At 45.9% G+C, this 21,707-nt stretch overlaps 1 protein-coding gene across 2 annotated transcripts in view; it reads left to right on the top strand.

The window, feature by feature from the left end:
- znrf3 (zinc and ring finger 3) overlaps positions 1 to 21,707 on the top strand; it is a 63,686-nt gene that overhangs the window by 38,947 nt on the left and 3,032 nt on the right. Inside the window, exons 3-7 of one of the 2 annotated variants that reach the window (XM_076730851.1) lie at positions 13,877 to 13,951; positions 16,318 to 16,449; positions 17,377 to 17,484; positions 19,443 to 19,610; positions 21,598 to 21,700. In XM_076730851.1, coding sequence (XP_076586966.1) covers positions 13,877 to 13,951; positions 16,318 to 16,449; positions 17,377 to 17,484; positions 19,443 to 19,610; positions 21,598 to 21,700 — 586 coding nt within the window. Of the gene's footprint in view, positions 1 to 13,876; positions 13,952 to 16,317; positions 16,450 to 17,373; positions 17,485 to 19,442; positions 19,611 to 21,597; positions 21,701 to 21,707 lie in introns of both variants that reach the window. The other variant, XM_076730850.1, reaches the window with a different exon arrangement.

Raw genomic sequence — 21,707 nt, 5'->3', positions numbered from 1 at the left:
ATGTAAAACTCACTGGTATGTGCTTGTTGTGTGTGGCCTGGCGCTGCCCTTGACCAGCTCGTCTCTGAACCACGATCAGTTCCACCTTAAACACCAGCCAAAGACAACATTTCATCGCAGCGGAGCGCAACTGGCCCCAGACCAGCCGCTACAAAGCACTTAAAAATAACTAGAGCAACAAGAAAAGTATCAAGATCTTTATTGACATATCCTCCCAGAAATAAAGCTAGCTACTTTAAAGTTTTTGCCAGAGGCACACAACCATAAAAAGTGCGTCCTGTGTGGGAAGCTCTCTCTTTGACACACATACAAACACAATCCTAAAACCGCAGTTGCCATGGAACAATATGAGGGGGCAGAGGAGTGTGTCTGTGTGTCTTTTTCTACCGTGGCCCTCAAGTTGGCACTGTGGGACAGCAGGCCAGAGCAAACAGCTGCTGCGCCTTAGTGCTAAGTGGCTTTTGGACTCTAACCGTGTCTGGCATCTCAGCCAGAGCTGTAGAGAGGGTGTAGTGTGTGTTTGTGTGTGTGTGTGAGAGAGAGAGACACACAGAGAGAGAGAGAGAGAGAGAGAGGGGGGAATGACAGGGATATAGAAAGTACATGAGGGCTAAAAGGACAGTGTGTGTCTGAAGAAGAGAGAGACCTCCATTAAAAGAAAGACATGGCAACAGACAGACGAGTGTGATATTGCGGGCGACTGGCTCCGAGCCTGCGGCCAGGTTAGCTGTCCTACACACTCAGGTGTGTGCTAGAGGTCGTCCCGCGGCCACGGCAATGCCAGCAGGGTGTCAAGCCGCAGGGCTTGTTGTAAAGAAGCGTCAATGCTGGATTGAACTGGCTGCTTTTTGGCCTTGTTCTCAGACCACTTGTGAACACAGCACGTTGGCCCTCATGGATTGGACCACTGTCTGATCAGTGGGTGCATTTGTCGGTGCACCTATGTGTGTCAGTGTGGATGAGAGGAACCAGAGGGCTGGTGGATCAGCTTGTGTTTTGATGCAGACTGCTACATGACTCACAGTATCTCTCTCCTCTCACTCCTTTCCCTTTCCATGCCTTTTCCTTCTCTCTCCACAAAGACTTTAGAGAAGCAGAGAGCCTTGATAACAGACAGAAAGAAAATTGCTGTAGTTTTACACTCTTCAGAATGTGTTTTGTTAAATTGCAGCGAAGACACAATAGTGATTGATTTACAATGGCGGCTTTTGTTCAATGCAGATGAAGATAGTTCTTTTTGCTCCGAGTTTTTAAAAGAAGTCTTTTCATAGCGGGGACATGAAGATGCAGAATATTGATAAGACAATTTTCCCCTATGCTTGTGCTCGAAATGATCAGGCTCCCTTTCGGATGAGTGCAGCAAATTGAAAGTCAATTTTGTGTTGTTTAAATCAAGGCTGCTATCATTGGCAGCTTTAGCATGTCATATAATGGAGGCTAATGAAGAAGAAGAAGAATCAGGGGGAGACATTCCCCTTTATTATCACACAACATGCACTGGACACTGCACACGAAGGTGAAATTCGTCCTCCGCATTTCTCCCATCCTGGTCGTCCTTCCTCCACGGCAGACCAGGAGCGGTGGGCTGCCATCCAAGCGGCGCCCGGGGACCCAATTGCGTTATGTCACCATTGGTCAGGTGGTGATCTTCTTGCATGTTTTTAGTGGGGGTATGTTTTACGGAGGATACCCCAGGTGAACACGGGGAGAACATGCAAACTCCACACAGAAAGGCCCTCCTCGAGCAGCAGGCACCGAAGCATGGTGGAGGACAGTGCCCGCAGCGAGATTCGAACCCGTGCCACTTCATGTGTTATGTTGTAACTTCATAAACTTCTGTGCTTTGTCAGATACAGCAAGTAAAGGGAGCTTTCAGTGGTTGTGTTTTCAGTGCCCTTCCTTTAGGAATGTGCTTTTCCGCCATTGATAGAGATGTTTTAGTCAAATTCAGGTGTTTCCCACATATTTTAACCACAGAAACGTCCAAAACGTTTGGCATTCCCAGTTCTCAGAGATTGCATTCAAGTCTTTATTAGCTGTTGAAATCAAATCAAGAAGTCATAAATGAAAATGGTTGCACGCTGAAACCAACGTAAGCAATGAGCAGTGGAGCTGCTCTTGCAGTGTGAAGGGCTAAAATGGACAACCTAGCTCTTTAGCTTCCTCTCCACCTGCCCCTTGCCCCAAACACCCTGAACAAACACTTTCAAACACCGCAGCATGGAGGGAGACATGGAAAGAGAAATTGAAAAAGAGAGGAGGAGCAGCAGGGAGAGAAGAGAAAAGCCTGTGAAGCCCGGAGCACTCAGGGGCCTGCCTCTTGGGCTCTCCTTTCATGTTTGTGTACGCCTCAACTTGCTGATATTATCTTGGCCGCTCTTCCTGGCGGGGTGTCAGGAGAGGTTTCCACTGTGACCAGGCAGGGGCCCCTCTCTCTCTCTCTCTCTCTCTCTCTCTCTCTCTCTCTCTCTCTCTCTCTCTCTCTCTCTCTCTCTCTCTCCATTTCTTTATATCTCCCTCTCTCAACCCCCTCTCTCAGGCTGTGTTGGAGCCCTCACCCACCTTCCTACTTCAATCCACCCCCCCTCAAAAAAAAGTCCTCTCCTAAATCACCGCTTCACCACGTTTCACGGCGCTCGGAGGCGCCCGGGATCCCACTGCGCTCGTTTCCATGGTCACTGGGAAGCTCCTTGTGTCATGTGGCTCAAAGTGAGCCGTCCCTGGGCCGAATTACCCAGCTTTCAATGGGAGGCCAAATGACCATTATTAGACTTCACAGCTCAGGCCCCTATTTAAAGAGAGAAGAAAGGAGCCCTGGGGACTTAAGATGAGAGAGAGATGGAGGGAGAGAGAGAGAGGGTGAAGGAAGAAAACGGAGAGAGGGTGACGAACAGAGGAGGGGAAATGTGAGGAAAGAGAAGAAAGTACTTTTTGCACCATTGTGGACTTGTTTCTTTTTATTTTTCTCCACCCTTACACTCATTTTTGTTCTTAATCACAAGTGGAATTTGGAAGTCAGACTCCAGCCACAGCTAAAGCTCTCCTGTCTGTCAAACAGCACCCAGAGAAGACGGGGCGGCGCTGGATCAAAAGATGTGCCGTGGAAAAAGTAAATCTTAGAAAAGATAGGACCAGACATCCACCCACGTCAACCAAAGCCCTGTCTTTTCTCTCTTCATCTCTGTCTAAGCCTGTTGCTTTGTAGGGGAATGTGCTTGTGTGCGTGAGAATCCTCGTGTCCTGCGCCCTGCTGTGGATGTCAGGGCCGTGTTGTCTTTAAGGCTCGGGCCCACAGGCTGGCACCGAGGCCCCCTGGTCCCCACGCGGCTAATCTGATGCCTCATGATTCCTCCTCTGGAGGGTTAGCTCAGGTGACAACGTCATCCTGCTCTCGTGGTTTAAACTTTCTTTTCTATTTGTGCCAGGGAAGGAAAGGTGGGCCCAGCACAAGGGGATGGAGAGAAGTTGTGTGTGTGTGTGTGTGTGTGTGTGTGTGTGTGTGTGTGTGTGTGTAGTCGGGTGACATTGGAGCTGCCCATTCTCTGCAACAATGAGGAAATGGAAGAAGAGAAAGGGAAAGATGGAGATAGAGAGGGGTTGAAGAATGACAACACACCTGGCGGAAACTGGGAGAGACATTAGCATCATTTATTGGAGACCAATATAACAATAAAATGTGTAGTACAATAGAGGCACAGTACCTCAAAACTGTACTTCCAGGTGGTACTTTGTCACAGGTTGGTTTGATGTTTTAGTAGGTGTATAATCGTTGACCAACTGATAACCGCGGACACTGTAACAGACAGATGTCTTGCAGAGATAAGACGACGCTGAGTTGTTGTGTTGGAGTCGCAGCTGAATGAGGTAAACACACCTGAGTATTACAGCGTCCTGCCGCCATGCTTTGCTCAAATCCCGTTTACAGCCACAGTCATTTCCTGCGTTGATCTTTTTATCTTTATTGGGACGCAACCAAAGGGAAAGACGCGTCGCCCTGTTTGGTGAAGAGCTGGACTCGTGGAAACAATGGTCAACCTCAAATAATGTGATTGTTCCTTGTTTGAGTACGTTTTCGAGGCCTGCTGAGGTCAAATCCAATCATGGGGAAAAAGCAAAGGTTAGAAGAAATTTTAATAAAATAAGGCTGTTTTTGTGGAGAAGTATGGTGCATTTCTTTTCTGCTTCCCGTCCTGTCATACGTCTTGCGGCCCCTCAGACTTGTGTCTTAAGGTTTGAAAGCTGCATACTGTACCTTTACTTTCCTCACATTCACGCTGTCATCAAAGCATTTACTGTCTATTATCCGCTGATGTGAAATACACAGCCACAGGTTAAGTCATCCTCCACCGCTGGGAAGACTGCACAGCAGGAGAAAGGAGGTACAGTAAGAAGGGAGGTAAAAAGGGGGTTATCGGGCCGAGTCCCGACCTGCTCTGCCGTGTTTGCCCAGGGACAGAAGACAGCAGGCAGAAGCAACACCCCTGCACCGGCAGCAGGATAGAGTATTACAAGAGAGAGAAGCAACAACAGCAACCTCTCTTTCATGCAAGCAGGGACATGGTCTCCTAAAGCAGCTTCAAGGCACAGAGAGATTAGAGGAAAACCGTATGGCTGCAGACGAATTAAGGGAAGGAGAGAAGTGGCCGTTTAGCGAGACGTCTCAGCTCGACTGAAATCGCTCCGTTTGGATTACAGTGCGTGTTCGCACTGGAGCATTCCGGGTAAAGGGAAGCGCAAATACTGCTGTGTTGCTGTTTGGTTTCGTAGTTAAGTCAGATTCAGAAATGCCAGTTAGCCCTTAATGAGGGTTAGACCGTTCCAGTTTCTGAAAGTAGAGTAAGGCATGAAGATGAGAAGTAATTGAGTCTGCACGTCCGCTGTCGATGGCAGGTGCACCTGCACGTTTGTGTTGTGGTTAAAGGTTTGTCTTTGCTTTGGGCTGAACATGGAGAGGCGTTTCAGTCGTTCCTACAACCCCGATTCCAGCATGGAGTTCATGGGTTCACCGCTTTGTGCACGTGATTGCATAAAGGAGATGAGTACATGGGCACAGGAACACTTTGACAGTACATTAAGGTAGTACATGACATCAAATCCACAGAGTAAAAAAATACTAATTCCCAGTAAAATATTAGAAATAAAGCATACTGTAGGATCCCACACAAGACAGCCTCGTGCTCTCTGCCCTATCACTTCCAGCAGACTTGCAGCAGGCAGGCACAAATCCATCATTTCGGTTGTCTTTACTCCCTCCCAATTTATCCATCGTCTATCCTCGTCTTTCCTCCCTTCGGCTGACTGCTCCCATCTCATGAAAAATATGTTAAGTCAGACAGGAACAGATTCTTCCGCCTTCAGGCGTTCCCTTTGAGAGCAGAGGAGCAAAAAAAAAAAAAATCAAAATTTCAGGTAATTCTTCTTATCACACCTTATCTTCTCCCTCATATATAAGAAATCAGACATGCATGCGTGAGTGTTTGTTAGCTTACTGCTTTAACTTTAATATTCACGGGGCTTCTGACTGACAGCGGGCCTAAAATCTACAGATAATCTCAGTAATTAACAGGTTTTAAATTTGCCACAGACAGAAAAAACAGGTATGGGTAGCACTAATCATTTCTAGCTAAGACTTCCCGTCACTTTCATCCAAACCACTCCTGTTTGGACACCAGGAGCAGAAGAAGCTCTTAAAAAGCAGCCTTCTTATCCCTGGCCGGAAAGCCTGTTTATTTTGCTGTGAATCACAAAGGGCCAGAGCCCAAAACCGGTAAGAAAACAACATGGGAGGGACAGAGAGGAAAAGTGGAGGAAATTTAATTAGTGGTTGTCCATTCCTCCGGCCCCAGCGTTTGGTCTCAGCAGGGCAGAGCAGTGGGCAGCAGGAGGAGAGAAGACTAAAAGGCTTCCAGATAAGCGGCGGTCTGAGTCAGTGCGTTCGCATCCGTGTTCATGTTTGTGTGAGTGCGCACCGCAAGACATCAAGCTGTGGAGAGAGAGACAGGAAACGCTGCCTGTGGTGCACAACAAGCAAGACAAACATGTATATTTAGTAAGGAAGATGTTTGAATGTTGATATTTCACAAGAGCTGTGAGTCCAGAGCGCGAGCCTCACCTGTCTTTTATTATACAGCATATTTCCACAACGTATAAGAGAAACTAATGTCCTGCTGTTTCACTTTACCACCAAAACACATGTGCTGGGAACGGACAAGAAGACTAAAAGGACGAACAAATTCGACTTGGAGCAAGTTGGAATATCTCAAATAGTCTGTTAGTTCATAAAAACCACAGTGTTTCCTCAGAAATCCGTCTTCATGGCCACACGATGACAAGCATTTAAGTGTTTCACAACAATTAAGTCTTTGTTATGCCAAAACATGTTTGTACCCAGAAACAGTCTATGGTGTTACAGTGTCCATCATCCTTCAAGAAACGGTGAAAACTTTTCCAAAAACATATAATTTTTTTACACTTTTGAAGATATTTAAAGTCACAGGTCTTCTAATGGCATTTGGCGTCCAGTTTTCAGTCTTACTACTGTTTTGCGTCCACATCTCCACTCAAACAACAGTATTGTTTGACATTTTTCGATACCGGAGGAGCATTTTAGTAGTCACAGTAGTCGTATACGCACATCCCGATATCAGATAAGGCTCATGGGCAAGAAGACAAAGACAGTGTTAAGAGAAAAGCACCCACACACCAAAGTGATGGATCGTATTAATCTGACTGAAACAGGGCTCAACGCCGGCTTGTGTCAGGTGGAATCTGTCAGGTTGAACAAGGAGCTGCTGGTTCTTCAAGTGTTTTTCTCTTTCAGCTATAATATATATACATATATATATATATATATATCCTCACTGCTGCTAATCACATGAGCGCAGAATAATGTAACTATCATGTGAGTGTCTGTGTAATCTTTACAGTAGCTCCCAGCCTACATGTGCGGGTCACCTGACGTTTTCCTTGATGCTACTTAACAAAAGTAAGGCAAAGTCCTTCACGAGCTCCGTTCTTGTGAAGGACTGAAATTGGCAGACATGAATTAAGCAAAGAGTGTGTATTTTGACGGACGCTCGCAGTGAATATCAGGGTCAGAATCTGATACGGTACAGGAAGAAGATAAAAGTGAGTATGAAAGAGACTAAATATGGGTCTTATGATGAGGGAGAGTGAGAGCTTCCAGAGTCCACGGCACACCTCTCGCTCGCTCTCTCTCTCGACTCTTTAATGGGGTCGGCTCTTCGCCAAGTTCCATTGGCAGGCCCCCTCAGAGGTGCCCCCTCGCACACACACACACACGCACACACACATTTTGATAGCACAATTCACTTGTATAATTCTGGTTATGCAATGGTGGGTGAATGGCCACCCCACATTGTGCGCTGAGGCAGAGACGGGCTGTTTGGGAAAGATGAGGTGAAGAAGAGGAAGAGAGCAGTCAGAAGGAAAGTGAAGAAATACGCAGAGAGATTTAGAGATTTTTAGCTTTAAAGAGACATTGACTCTGAGAACTTGGCTGGAAGATGGGAGAAAACCTCAGGCTCCTTCTCTGATCTGTTGTTTTTGTCCCCCAGAGAACTCTGGTTTTTCTCCAAAGCTGACATTACCACCTTAAAAAAAAAAAAAAAAAAAAAAAAAAAAAAAGGGCTTTTCACACCATTCCTGAAGATGGCTTCTGCGTGAAAAACATCTTCCTCTGAAGGAAAGAGATTCAGAGGAGCTGAAGTTATGGGCTTCTCATTGTTTTCTGTGTTTGTCCCACAACTCCGTCTGTCTTACATTTGGGATTTAAAGCAGTGGAAAGAAGAGTCTTCACCCATGGGAACTGATTTTCCCCTTAGGGATGGTGACACAGCACAGATAGTCATTACATACTGTGTGTGCGCGCGTTTGTGTGTGTGTGTGCGCGTGCATGCTGGTTGTACACAATGTACAGCACAGAGCCAGGGTCTGGGATCAGTATACCTGGGACGGGCCTCGTCTTTGTCTGATAGTAAGGTCATTACATCCGCTCCAAATCTCTATTTCTGCCTCTCTCCGTCCTCCTGCACTGGTGTGCAGTTTACCCACAAACCCCTGTGCTTCTCCACATTTAGACACTGTGCAAAAAACCTAACCTGTCGGCCTGTCTGTGAACACACCACCGATGCCAAAAACGAGGACTTACATATTTACTCAGGGCTGCTCTGTTTCTTTGCAGCTGGGCGAGGGATGAACAATAAATTGAGACATGATTTCCACAGGATCAGCGCTACACTGGCTCTTGCATCACAGATCCAGATGTTGTGTTGATGGTGTACCTGTCAGCATGTTTGATGCTTTTCTGCCCACTACAGCTTTAAAAATCAATAAATGTCTCTCATCTCATTGAAGTTTCATCTTTTTAAACCTGACTTGGATCCGCTCCCTTACTCACAGACATTAAATAAGCAGCGCTGTGCTCACTTCCTGACCTCACCTCTCCTCTGCAGTTTGATATTAACGACAGTCACTGAAGCTCACTGAGAGCTTCAAGTGATTCTTTCCCCTGAGTGTTTACGTTGGGTAAACTGTCCGTTTATACCAATGGAGAGGAGCTGGAGGAGGCTCGCGGCCCCTCCTGCCCGTGTGACACACACAAGTGGATTTTTAGGTGATTCGTAAACATTTTTTATACAGCCGGAGAAGTGGTGCCTCAGACGTCCCGGGACTGCTGCAAAACGCTCCAGCCAGGAGCTTAACTGCATTCAAATTAATATTAAACAGGAATATGGGAGAGTTCAAGAGTTTAGGAAGGTGGAGGTAGAACATCAGAGAATATTTTACTTATTTTTAGCTCTTTAACCCCTGGCTGTGAGTCAAATCCTTAAATATGAGTGGAAGGGAACTCATGAACACAGGCTATCGGTAGGGTTACGCTCAGCTCGGTCACTTGAGTTCAAATCGTGCCCTTGTGAATGGTTCCAGGGTAGTTTGTTTGTTTGTGGGAACAGGAAAGTCCTTATTTTGCTGTTGTCGTGACAGAGCAGATCCAGCGCGGCGAGAGCGTCAAACCAGTTGATCACATGTCACACAGCCAATTCGATTACGTCAAGTTTCTGTCAGCAGATTAAACTGTTATGATGGCTGAACGAGTGAGGTGTTAACATGGAACAGTGGGAGATCAGGAAGGTGGTGAGTAATGCGCTTCATGAGCAGGGGAAATGACTAAATACTGTCGTAATGAAAATGTCAAGATGATACAGATGACTGCATGCCGAAAAGTACAGCATGTGCAGCGAGATCAATGAGGAAGAGGTGCTCAAAACATAGCTTTCATTTCTTTCTCCAGGCTGCATGAGCTTCCAATCAGATGACGCACAGCCACGTCGAAGACTTTGATTTTATTTTAGCTGAATGTAAATAATGTCTTGGCTCACATGCCTGCGCTGAGAGGGAGCGAGGAAGGAGAGAAAAAAGAGGGGGCGACCACATATAAGAAAATCCATGGGAGAAAAGTATGCCTTTATCTTTTAATAAACCGTAAAGCCAGGAGGCAACATGAAATTACAGCATAATAGCAGTGGAGAGTCTTCTGAAGACTTAATTGCCTTAATTATAGCAGTGTGGAGAGAGGGAAAGGAAAGCATGAAGAGGAGGAGGAGGAGGAGGAGGAGGAGGAAAGAGAAAGGAGGGAAGCAGAGAAGAAGAAAGTAGGAAAGAAAGAGGCAGCGATGTGATAGAGGAGCCAGCGCCCGAGCCAGATGTTGCAGGTGTAATCCAGGTGTGCGTCCGTTTGCATGTGAGCGCGTCATACCCTCCTGCTTCACGAGCGTATTTCTACACGCCCGACCATATTCACACGTGCATTGTTTTGTGACTGCAGTGTGCCGGTGTGTTAATTTGAGAATCCCCAGTCCATGTGAGTGATGAAGTGAGCGCTACGCCGAGAAAAGTCTCTTTCCAGACGAGTGAAAATTTCTCTCTCAGATCTTACAAGCTGGCAGGCTTACTTAGGGATGCTAAACATAGCTTTCATTTTCCTCTGTGTCTAGACTGGGCTCTCACTGCTTTCTGCTGTGGTTTTTGTTCACTCAGGGAAGATTTTACCCTAATTCTCGTGCCTCCGAGCCAGTGGGAAGTTTGTTTAGCCAGCAGTATCGTGAAGTACCTGTGAAACTCTCCCTCCGCCCTCCCTGTGCGTCGTGCGGGTTGAGTGTTGAGCTGTTTTTTTTTTTTTTTAAAGCATGGATGACTGATCGAGCACTCATCTCTGGGACCAGACAGCTTTTCAGCTTGGAGAAAAATATTAATTGTGAGGATTTTTGCTAACTTACCTTCTTCCTATTCATCCCAGCCGCTCACTTTTTTTGTGCTTTGATTCATTGTTGGAGGGATGTTGCACCAAGTTTGAATCTTCAAACTTCTACTTGCCAAACCTGTCTTTGCGCTCTAATGGCTGAAAAAAGGAAGATTTGACGAGACAACAATTTTTCTGATTTTTGCACATGCATGGCTGATCAAATGCAGTGGATGTGAGCCGCGATCGTGTTTCAGTGTGCTTCATGGAGAACGTCTTGATTACCTTTCTGTGGAAGAAGAACTCAAATCCAAAAAGTACCACGAACACAGAAATTCAAGTCAAAGTACAGAAGTATTATTAGCAAAATATACATATAGGAAGGTATTTATTCAGATGCATGAACTCATGTGGAGCATTTTACAGGTGTAGCATGTTGAGGTGGAGCTGCTCTAATCTGTTTTTAAAGTTAGCTTAACTCCAGTGGTTCCAAACGAGGGGTCGCCCCCCCCCCCCCCCAAAGCGTCACAATGGTTGGGGATCAGCTCATCTTTGCAGTCCGATGGCTGACAAAGGAACATGCGAGTTGTCTTCACACTTCCTCTGAGCGGGCACCTTGTCGCTTCAAATATTGGATTCCTAAAACGCAAACATCCGTCCGTCTTGATCTCATCTTGCGTCGTGAGTGAGGAGATCAAAATGTCACCTCGCATCAGCTTCACCCCCCGACAGGCTTCATGAACAGACACTCTCCAAATTCCTGTTCAGTCTCTGAAACCGGTGGGAATGAAAGCTTTCCCTTCCAGCGTGGGGTTCGTCCCTGTGAACGCTGTCTCAAACCGCTTGCACAATATCTCCTCACACAGGAGCTCTGCCACTTGAAATCTACAGTCTGAGTCCCCGAAGTAAACAGTATGTCCTCACTGAGGCGTGGACGTACTGAGAGGAATGAAATGATGTTACAACAGTCACAAAGCCAGAAGTATTTATCCTTCCTTTGGTGTCCGAGGTTGTAGTTTTTCACAGGGTTGAAAAGGAGATGTGTCATGTTTTTTAAGAGAGCCAGTTTGCCTGTGGGTGCATTTTTGTTGTCGTCAGGCAAGTCCCTGCACTGCAGCGCAGGCCTGCCCGAGTAGAGATTCTTTAGGAGGGAGATCTCTTTCTTCTCAAAGCGTCTTACCAAGAGCTATTAATTATTAACTGGGAGAGCTAACATCAAAGGAGCAGACTTGTGCTGAATTAAATGGGGGCTGGAGCCTGGCAGTGTGGAGCTGAGAGAAAACTGGGTGAGAGGGAAAAGCCGAGCGAGGTTTCACTCCGCTCGCGTTTGAACTTTCCCAGTACAAAAAGTGAAAAGAGGAAAGAAAAGAGCGATGTTAGTTTATGTAAAGGAGGCCGGACCAAAGAGAAAGTTGGAAGAGCTTGTATTTATGGCGCTTTTAATGTTTCAGCATTTGACAAGGCTTTCATAGACTGCTGGGGGAAAATCAAATCAGTTAGCAGGGTTAATTAGTCTTTAATGAGCGATGAAAGCCAGACTCACAAACATCTTATCTGTGGATTAAACCCAAGGGAAATCGAATGGAGACGCAGCTGAAACGCTTCAGTCATGATGTGTGTGCATGAAGCTGATTTACGCTCACGTTGCATTCACAGAGCGTGGTACATATGCCTCTCCTTATGTTAACGGCCTTTTGTGAGTTGGCTTCTCTTTCCCTCCTGCTGTGACTTGTCCACGCAGCCGTTGTCCCACCAAAGGTACCTGCAGTGAGGAAGAGCGAGGCTGACTCATGCATGTGTGTAAAAATCAAATATTTTATACGTTTACCGTCATTTGTGACTCAGTTAATGATTCTGAGGACATGTTGTCTTCTTGCTTCTGCAGAAGAAGAAGCAGACTTCTGTAAAAAATAGAAGGCTGTCGTGCGTATTGAGCAGAATTGTTGGTAAACTTTAATCCAAACTTTTTTTAGCTACACCTGCTACTAGATTTAATCATTAACCTCCATTCATCAGGTCTTACCACAGTCTAAACTCTCACCAAACAAACTGCTTTAGCACAGAGAGAAGTCGTTTGTCGAATGGCAGGAAAGTAATTGATAACAATGTAGATAATGTCTTTTTTTTCATTCTTTCCATGTTTTACATTAGAAGTTGGACTGCTGGTCAGTCGAAACAAGACCTCAGGACTGCTGGTGGTCATCTTTGACCTTTTACAGACCCAAACATTAATCTGGAAAATAATTGTCAGATTAATAAATAACTAAGATAATCATTACTCATTTAAGAAATGAGGTTACGACAGAGCAGCAGAGGGTTAGCTGAAGGAAAAACTTAGATTAGAGAAATGGGAAATGCAGATGCTTTCGTGGTGGATGAGGAGTCAGTGAACAGGTCGAGGAGGATAAAACTGATGTCTGGAACCCACACACAGCGAATGGTGGACCAGCGAGTTCCTCTGGATATGATATTATAGGTTAACAAGTGTTTGCGAGCGCCGATGTGGTCAGTTGGAAATCCCTTCGTCTTTGGCCAAGAAGTGCAGGGACTCGCTCCTCATCCCGTTGCTGAGTGTTGTTATCTGAGAAATCAACATGATGTGTTGTGAAAAGAGCAGTCCCCCCCCCCCCCCATCTCCTCTGTCTGTGTCCTCTGCCCGCCGACTGCAGCGGTGACACTCTCCAGCCACTCAGCAGCAGACTTGCAGCGCTGTACATTGTCACTTTGATCTTCATCCCCCCCACCCCCACCCCCACCCCCACCCCCCCACCCCCCTTCCCCTCCAGTTATGAAGAGCGCTGGCATGAACCCAAGGGCACTTGATAATACCAGGATATGATCCCAGCCGCGCTATTTTAGATCATGTAGCGCAGACATCAAAACGTTGTCTAAATAGGGCACCGTGAATGAAGCAGGGTGAGAACGGGTTGCAGGGGAAAGCAGGAGTTAAGATAAAGGAACTTTTTCTTATTTTTTTTCCCCGACGAGGAGAAGCCAATTTGGATTCTGCGAGGAGATACATGGGGTTCTGCAGATCCAAGCATTTCCTTTATCTTTTGCCTTTAGCAGAAGTCTTCAAAAGACCTCTGTGCTATGACTTTCCCCGCTCGCACATGAAAGGAGCTCACACTGTTAGCAGTTGGAAATCCATGATAACTTTATTCAACTTCTCCTGAGCGTGCACAGCAGAACTCCAGCTCCAGCCCGGCTTCATGTCCGTGCAGAGTTGCATCACATGGAGCGGCGCAGGCATTAGTTCCTGACACGGGGATGAAACTGATTCCGTCTCTGTCGCACTCTGAGCACAATGTGGCGCCGATTCACTTAGAATGACATCATGAGGACTTCAGAGAAACGGCAACAGAGACCACATGTGCATCCTTGCTAATGTCATCAATGGCTTGTTTACTTCTCACTGTTGCTTTTCTGCCTCTTTCTCATGTGCGCGGGGTTACTCTTAGGCAGAGAACTCCCTCTAGTGGCCCGAGTTTGAATGTGGAAACCTTCGTCCTGAGGAGGCTGAGAGTGCGGCTGACATGCGACCATGCATTCCCCGGCTGTTTCTCTGCGCTGTGGTTGAACATATCTAATGATCACCTTGCTTTGTGTTGGCAGGCAAAGAGAGCAGTGCAGCGGGGAGCCACAGCCGTCATCTTTGATGTGTCAGAGAATCCGGATGCCATCGACCAGGTTTGTGCACACCTAGAAATTACCCAGGCATTCACACACTCACGTTTCAACAACGCAGAAGCGGTCTGATCCGTCTCGCTCTGTCTGTGAAAGACGCCCCGCTCTTCACTTCTGAAGAAAGCTCAGCGGCGTGCCCTGCCCTTCTGACTGGTGCTGTGTGTGTGTGTGTGTGTGTGTGTGTGTGTGTGTGTGTGTGTGTGTGTGTGTGCTGTTTGTACAAACAATGATCTTTCTATCTTTAGTTCTGTTCAAAAGCATGTGGATCAGCCGTGCTCATTCAACCATTCTGGGCCTTTGAGCCCTCTGACTTGTGTTTGGAGGAGTGCGCTGCGCTCACAGAGGACTGAAAATGGATTCGCAGGTTCAGCTTTCACTAGACCATGACCAAACTCTGTTGAGCTCATAATTGAACAGGTAGCACACATTACCTCATCCCCTGAGAACATGGATCTGTCTTTAAGTGCACATTTGAGGGGGGGGGGGGGCAGACGCAGGCTACAGTAAGAACAAAGTCCAAATTCCTCGTCCTTCCACTCTTCTGTCTTGTGTCTTTGCTGTTTGGAGGTATAATGCACGAGTTGCTCGTCTGAGCGCCTTTGTCGCAAGAATTCTCCTGTGGTATTCATCCTCACCACACCAGGCCTGGACTTGCAGGCTTCCCCCCCCCCCCCCCCCCCCCCCCCCCCCCCCCCCTCCCCCCTCCGCCTCCTCTTCTCTGCCGCTGGGTCGTAAAGCGCGTAGCTGAGAGATAAAAGGGATTGCGCACAGACCACATGAAAGGCATCGCTGGGCGGCTGTGTTAAATTCCCCCGAGAGGCTTTTCCAGTCAGAGCGGCCCGATCAGCAGAGACAGGACCCACAAGGCCGAGGGGCAGGGAGGAGGAGTTTGGGGAGAATTAAGGTCCCGGGGCTGAAATTAGGAGAAAAGCTCTATGAGGTTAATGTACTTGACCTCCTTTTTATCTCAGTTAATACTGTATGTGAGGCCAAGTGCTGCTCGTGACTGAAGCTCTTTGGGTGTTTTGTTTGGGGAAAAGTTAAGTTTGTGATTTAACTTTCTTTAAACAGTAACTGACTCGAGTTTATTAAAGGACCTACAGGTGCACTTTTTAATGGTGTATTGTTTGTCAAAGGACAAGCCATCGTCTTGGAGGAGTCATTTCTCAGAGCGGGAGCCGCACGCCAGAGCGGATTGAGAGATCAAAAGTCTCAAAGTCTATACTTTCAAACCAGAACGTACAGTATTTCTCTGGGGAACATGACGACAGAAGAAGAAATAGAAATGCGAATATCCTCAGTATTTCCCCTGGGCTTTTCAAATTACAGATTCCAACCAGCAGACGAGAGGGGCGAACAGAGAGGAGGAGTGAAGGAGTATGTCAACTGACTCGAAAGCCAGAACGTACTATTCACTGACTGTTTCCCCGGCTCCCTCTGGCAAACTGCAGCCACAGCTGCAGTGTCTCGAGCCCACAGGTCATTTTCCCTGTTCGGTAGAAGAGGACTTCATGCCTGCCTTTCACATTCAGACAGTTCACACGCATGAGGCCAAAGTTCCCAAACTTAAGAATGAAGCTAACTTCATGTCTGCTTGGTACCCCCCCCCCCCTCCCGTCACACACTGCATTTGCATCAGTTGTGAGCAGCAGCTCTCAGTCCTGTGCTGAATGAAAAGCCTTTAATATGGCTGACACCCTCGCGCTTCGGTTTGGGCACCCTTGACTTGGCTTTTAGCCGCATCACGTTGGTGTCAAACCTGCAATGTTAAAAACTCTTTTTTTACACTCAGAACTGAGTTTGAGTATTTCTTCTTCTTTGCATTTGTTGTGGCCTTTGACTCCAACTTTTTCAAAACACTGAACCTTTAATTTATAAAGCAAATACACTATGCATTTATTTTCTCTTTTTGTGTTACATTTGAATAATTAAGACGTACAACTATCCAATATTTCACAGGAAAAAAGCAAAGATTAAAGAAGAGTCAGTTCTTCCTTGTTTTTCATCCTTTCAGTCAGATTTATCTGATTTAGCTGCATCAGGGTGCGATTTTTGATTCAGTTGATATGAATTTTATAGATGGAAGATGCCACCAGCTGTTGTTTACAGATGAAAACTTTCAATATTTTAAGACATGGGACAGTAAGAAAAGAATATTCAAAACTGAGGCAGCAGAAGAACACTGGATCGTACATTTCCCACAATCCCTCAGAAGACTGTTTACATATTTTCACTCCTGACGAGTGAACTGAACTTCATGTGTAAAGTCAGTGCAGAGACCCTTTAACAAAAGGCCATGGTAGACCCGGTCAGTAAGCTTGATATTATGCATGAGTTCATCTGTTCCTCCCTCTCTCTCCTCTCCTCAGCTCAACCAGGTTGCCGAGGATCCTCTGAAGCGGCCGGTGGTTTACGTGAAGGGCAATGACGCCGTGAAGTTGATGAACATCGTCAACAAGCAGAAAGTGGCTCGCGCTCGGATACAACACAGACCACCGAGGGTAAGCGCTCATACCAAAACCCAGACCGCTCAGTGTCGATGGCGTGCGTGCGTGCGTGCGTGCGTGAGGCTAATCTAAGGCACATGTGAGGAGCATGAGGAAGAGGTGAACATGTTTGTGAGGCCCACGGACCAAACAGCGCAGACGGGTTTTTTTTAGATGGGAAGACAAACGAAAATTCCAGCTGTGAAATCTGACCCCTCTCCTTTCTTCTCTGCCCTCCGCTGCCCCGAGGCCAAGGACTTCTTCACAGCGCTGTGGGAGATTAATATCAGCCATTCAAAGAGCTGTTTGTTTGCTTGGAATATTTGATAAGAGACCAGCACACTTTGAGGTCAAATGACTTGACATAATGAAAGCCCAAGAGAAAGGCGGCGCGATAAGAGACATTTTTCTGATGAATAAAACAATCAGAATCGCTCCGTTAAGACAGTCCAGTCCTCGCTCAAAGATGCCAAATCGGATCTTTTTCTTCTGCTCTTGAACTCTGCTGTAGGGCTGCAACTGTGATTATTTTCATTATGAGTTAATCTGCTGATTATCTTGATTCTTGATTAGTTTGTGACAAGAAAAAAAATGCCTGTGATGTATTTAAATTCCTGGTTTTGTAGCCGGCGATTGTTAATTACTCTGTTAATCGAGTGACGCTTTCAGAACAGTCTGACTTGCTTGTCTGAGTAAATTACTGACAAAGAAGAAAATGAGTCTGAGAAATGAATGAACTGCGTGAATGATCAACCATGTATTCACCAACGAATTACGTGTGAGGGTCCCATTTTTCTTTTTATTTGCATAATGAAGACGAGTCGAATGAGTCACATCATCTGTTTTCAGGCCAACTAACCCTTTTAGTAACCCCTTCAAGCAGCTGCATGTGCAGATTATTTGACAAATATGTGTTTCTGTTGCCCTCCTTCTCCACAGCAGCCCACGGAATATTTCGACATGGGCATCTTCCTGGCTTTCTTCGTGGTCGTGTCACTGGTCTGCCTCATCCTGCTCATCAAGATCAAACTCAAGCAAAGGAGAAGCCAGGTTAGTGTCTTAAGCGCCACGCCAACGGAAGTGTGGAGGACCAACACCTTGAGAAACTTGATTTCTAATCCCAGTTTGAGTCACATACAGTCGGCCTCTCGCACGAAACGCCGTGCCTCGCTTCTCCAGACGACGCAACTTCTCTTGCTGTTGCAGGGGTTGAGTCAGGGGACGGTAGCGCTGCTGTTGATTGATTCCTTTCGTGTGTTGACAAAAAGCTCTCAGTGGAGGCTTACGTCGGGCGCATGAATCAGGATGAGCATTTAATTAAGGCTGATGAGAGGGTGGCTGCTGGAGCCAAACACTCAGAAATGTCATGACAGAAGAAAACCTGCAGTGACACCCGTTAAGACAGGTGTAATCCTGCAAGCAATCGTGTGTGCGTGTCTGTGTGGGTGTATAATGGATGTGTGTGTGTGTGTGTCACGGCACTTCCTTTTGTGATTAATTAACAGCTCACACCAGAGGCAACTCTGTCACACGGAACAGCTTTGCCTTCCCGAAAATGTGAAAAATTAATGAGCGTCTTGTGCCGTAAATGTTGTTCATCTTCTATCCAGTTGAACCGTAAAGAGGAGAAAACATTTCAGAATACTTTTGGGTGTAGTGAAGCATTCATCTGGGGTTTGCCCTTATAAGACTACAGTTAATTACAAACTGAAAACAGAGATTTTTTAAGTCCTCATGTTTCATGTTCGTCAACCCTGTGATGAGAATGACTTTCAAGCCAAAGTTCATTGCTCCCTTGCTGACCAGGATGTCCACATGTCCTTAAAAAGTCTACAATTATCTAGCTGTGAGGCGACATGAAGGAAGGAACACCCTCCAGAGACCCCAGTTTGGTGAAATGTACGACGGGGCACTCAGTCTCAGTTTAATACAGATGCCTCTATGTGAGCAGCATAAGCAGACGAGACGAGCAGCGAGGAGATTTCTATTTCTGTGCAGTTATTCTTACAGCTGCCGTTGGGTCGGATTCAAATGGAGGTGTCTCACAGCCTGAGGAAAGAAGCTGCTCTGTAGTCTGGTGGCACAGCAGCAGAACAACGGCTTTATGAACTCATCATTGTATGCTGGCCTTGCTACCAAGCTATATGATGCTGTTGGCTTATTGTTATGAAGACACAACATTACCTGGGAATGCTGATAGCTTGAGCTTTAGTTCAGAAAAATTAGCTGTAGGCTTACATGTAACTTGGTGAATGACCAGTGCTAAAACCATCATCATAATATGTTTATTGCTCTTACGTAGCCAGAAACACTGTACATTACCTCATCATTATGGATCCTGCAAAGCATTCACTTGCTTCCTAAATAAAAGCACACACTAGCCAGAGCAAGATCTGCACTACCTGAGGCAGTGGTGCTCAAACCTCTTTTGTCCACAGGGGCCGCCGCAATCAACAAGAACTGAAGGTTTCATGTAGCTGCTTTAAGCCCGAGCAGAAAAAAACCTCGCAATTCAGGCTATAAATCACAATGGCTGCCACACATTTGAATCATTAAGTTTAATCTGAATAAGTAGTTCTGTATGTGTCAACTTAAACGTCGCCATTTTTTAATAAGTAACATTTTTAAGGCGACAAAGAGCAAATTAAGGGATGAAAAGAGAGCAGAGAGTCGGTGCCAGAGAGAGCTGCTAATGCATCAGACAAAATGATGCACTGTGTCAAGGGGGAAAGTCTCCAATCATGACATCAACCCTCTCACATTAGCATCAGCAAAGAGGAACAAAGATCGAAAGTAAACACTTGCCAGCACTGACACAGACATTCAGCGGCATGTTTGCTGAAAAACATGATCACTGACTCGAAGTCTCCTGACAGTTTTGTCATTTCATGCTCTAACTCCGGCTCCCATTCGACGGAGACTCAAAGGCGTCTTTCAGAAGTTAAATGTGGCTCGTCAAACGTGCAGATACACATGCTGACCCTGTCCCACCTTCCTGCCCACCACAGAGCTCCATGAACAGAATGGCCATCCAAGCCTTGGAGAAGATGGAGACAAGAAAGTTCAAGGCCAAAGGAAAGGGCCAGCGCGAGAGCAGCTGCGGAGCCTCCGACTCTCTGAGCAGCAGCTCCACCTCTGACTGCGCCATCTGTCTGGAGAAGTACATTGATGGGGAGGTGAGAGAAGACTCTTGATTTGAATTTATGGCTTTGTCTGCTTTGCTTTATCGATTCAGGACTTTCATATCTAAACGATGGTGTTCATTTCCATAAACTGTAGCTTGCTGCACGTTATGGGTTGTTAGGTTGTTCTGCCAGCTCTTACAGTGAATACAAAGGAAGACATTTCTTGTTTGGATGTTCGTCTCTCTGTACATATTTTGAAATCAACATTTAAGTCAGTCTGCATGTAGTGTGACAAAACACAACCTGGACCCTATTTTCCTCATGTTTTTGTGGCTAAGTGACTAATGGGGAACAGTAGTTTGTTTTTTTTTCTCTCTTCATTTTTCTGTTTCCCATAAGAATTTTCAGCACAGCGTTTTTCCACAATAATAACTTTTTTATTGTCGCAGAAAATTAGTTTCAAATTGAGCTTTCTTTTAAAATCAATCCATGTTTCATGAGCATTTGTTAATAACAAATGGCATTAAATCATGACACAAATGCATTATTAGCAACGACTTGCCTGACACAGGAAAGTTCAACACAGACACAGAAGGAACAAACTTCATCTGCATGAGGTGAATGCAAAGCCTTTTTGTTCCATGTGTGGAAAAGTGGACCGTGTGGGAGACAAAACCTCTGAACTGTGGCAGTGTTCGTGTGGTCATCTACCCACTGAGCTTGTTTTCTTTTCATTACATGTTCTGCAGACATGAAACATAATGCACTTAAGTGGACAATAGAATGGAAGTTCCCCTGATGTGCTCGGGGACCGCAGTCCCGCGATCTTCGGTGACGTTCTTTCCGGCGCCTTTGAGATGTTTAGCTCAGTCTTTCAGAGCACCTGGAGAGATAACGGTACCCAGAGTGCATTGGGTCGTGATTATGCTTCCTGTTTTCCCAGTGTGGCCTTCTTTAATCCTTAGAAGAGTCATTGTCAAAGTATGTATCTTAATCTTGGACTCTGACGGTTTACTGTAACAGCATTGCTCATCCTCAACACGGACGCTGGAGGGACAAACCCCAGTGCCCACAGGGACATAGTTGGCATATGTGTGTGTGTGTTTTTTGTGGTTGTGTGTCTCTTCGGTAAGGAGGAGAAGAAAACACAACAAAGCATGGCGCCAGGATTGCACAGAGGAAGTGGCGATATAAAAGGCTGAATGGCATCAAAGCAGTTTTTGAGCAGTGAACCAAGCAACAAAAGCCTGGGTGGAAAAAGAGCCCAAAGATGAGTCACATTAAGCCATAGAGTACAGTATTTATGGCGGAGAAAGAGCTCTCACTGGAGAAGAATATTAGAATTCATATTCATCGAGCTCCTGCTTTTGTGTCTTGGAATTCCTCCCCGTCAATTCTCCATCTGAATACAAAGTGTTGCATTCTTTTCATATCAATCCTCAAGTGTAAGCCTCTTGTTTGTTTTGTCCCAGAAAGTGGTGACATTGAGCATCAAAGCTGTATTTGCGCTGTGGTGTGGCATCTAGCTAAGAGTTTTGTTTGTGGCATGATGGAAAGGTGGCCCCTCTGAGTTGAAACTCTCAGCTGTCGCCACCATTGACAGTTCTGTAAAGCTTTGCTGCCACCCTCTGGACATTCAGGCGCCTTCAACCACACGTTTATTCATCCTGACAAATTAAACCCTGGTGTAGTAAAGCAGGATCTTTGGAAGATGTCTTATGTTGCGTTGAAAATAAATGCACAAAAAGTGACACTAAACCTATTTAAGTCGACCCATGCCACTTATTAACGTCCATAATGTGCAGCCAGTTACTGTCTGAATTGCTGGTGTGAGCCCTGAAAAATAACAACCAGTTCGAGAAATACTGCAGGATTAATGTACCGCATTTGAATACTTTAAGATTTAAAAGTTCTAATGTGATAATTAAGTGCATCTTATTGTATTTGTCAAAACTGTCTTTTTGCTGCAATTTGTACTTTGCAGACTGTGGTAGTCACAGTGGTAGTAGTAGTAATCTTGGTGTATTTTCCCCCACAGGAGCTGCGGGTTATCCCCTGTGCTCACAGATTTCATAAGAAATGTGTGGACCCCTGGCTGCTCCAGCATCACACCTGCCCCCACTGTAGACACAACATCATCGGTGAGTT

Source organism: Chaetodon auriga, chromosome 5, assembly GCF_051107435.1.
Source record: "Chaetodon auriga isolate fChaAug3 chromosome 5, fChaAug3.hap1, whole genome shotgun sequence".
Lineage (NCBI taxonomy): Eukaryota > Metazoa > Chordata > Actinopteri > Chaetodontiformes > Chaetodontidae > Chaetodon > Chaetodon auriga.
This window is presented reverse-complemented; position numbering and strand designations above follow the sequence as displayed.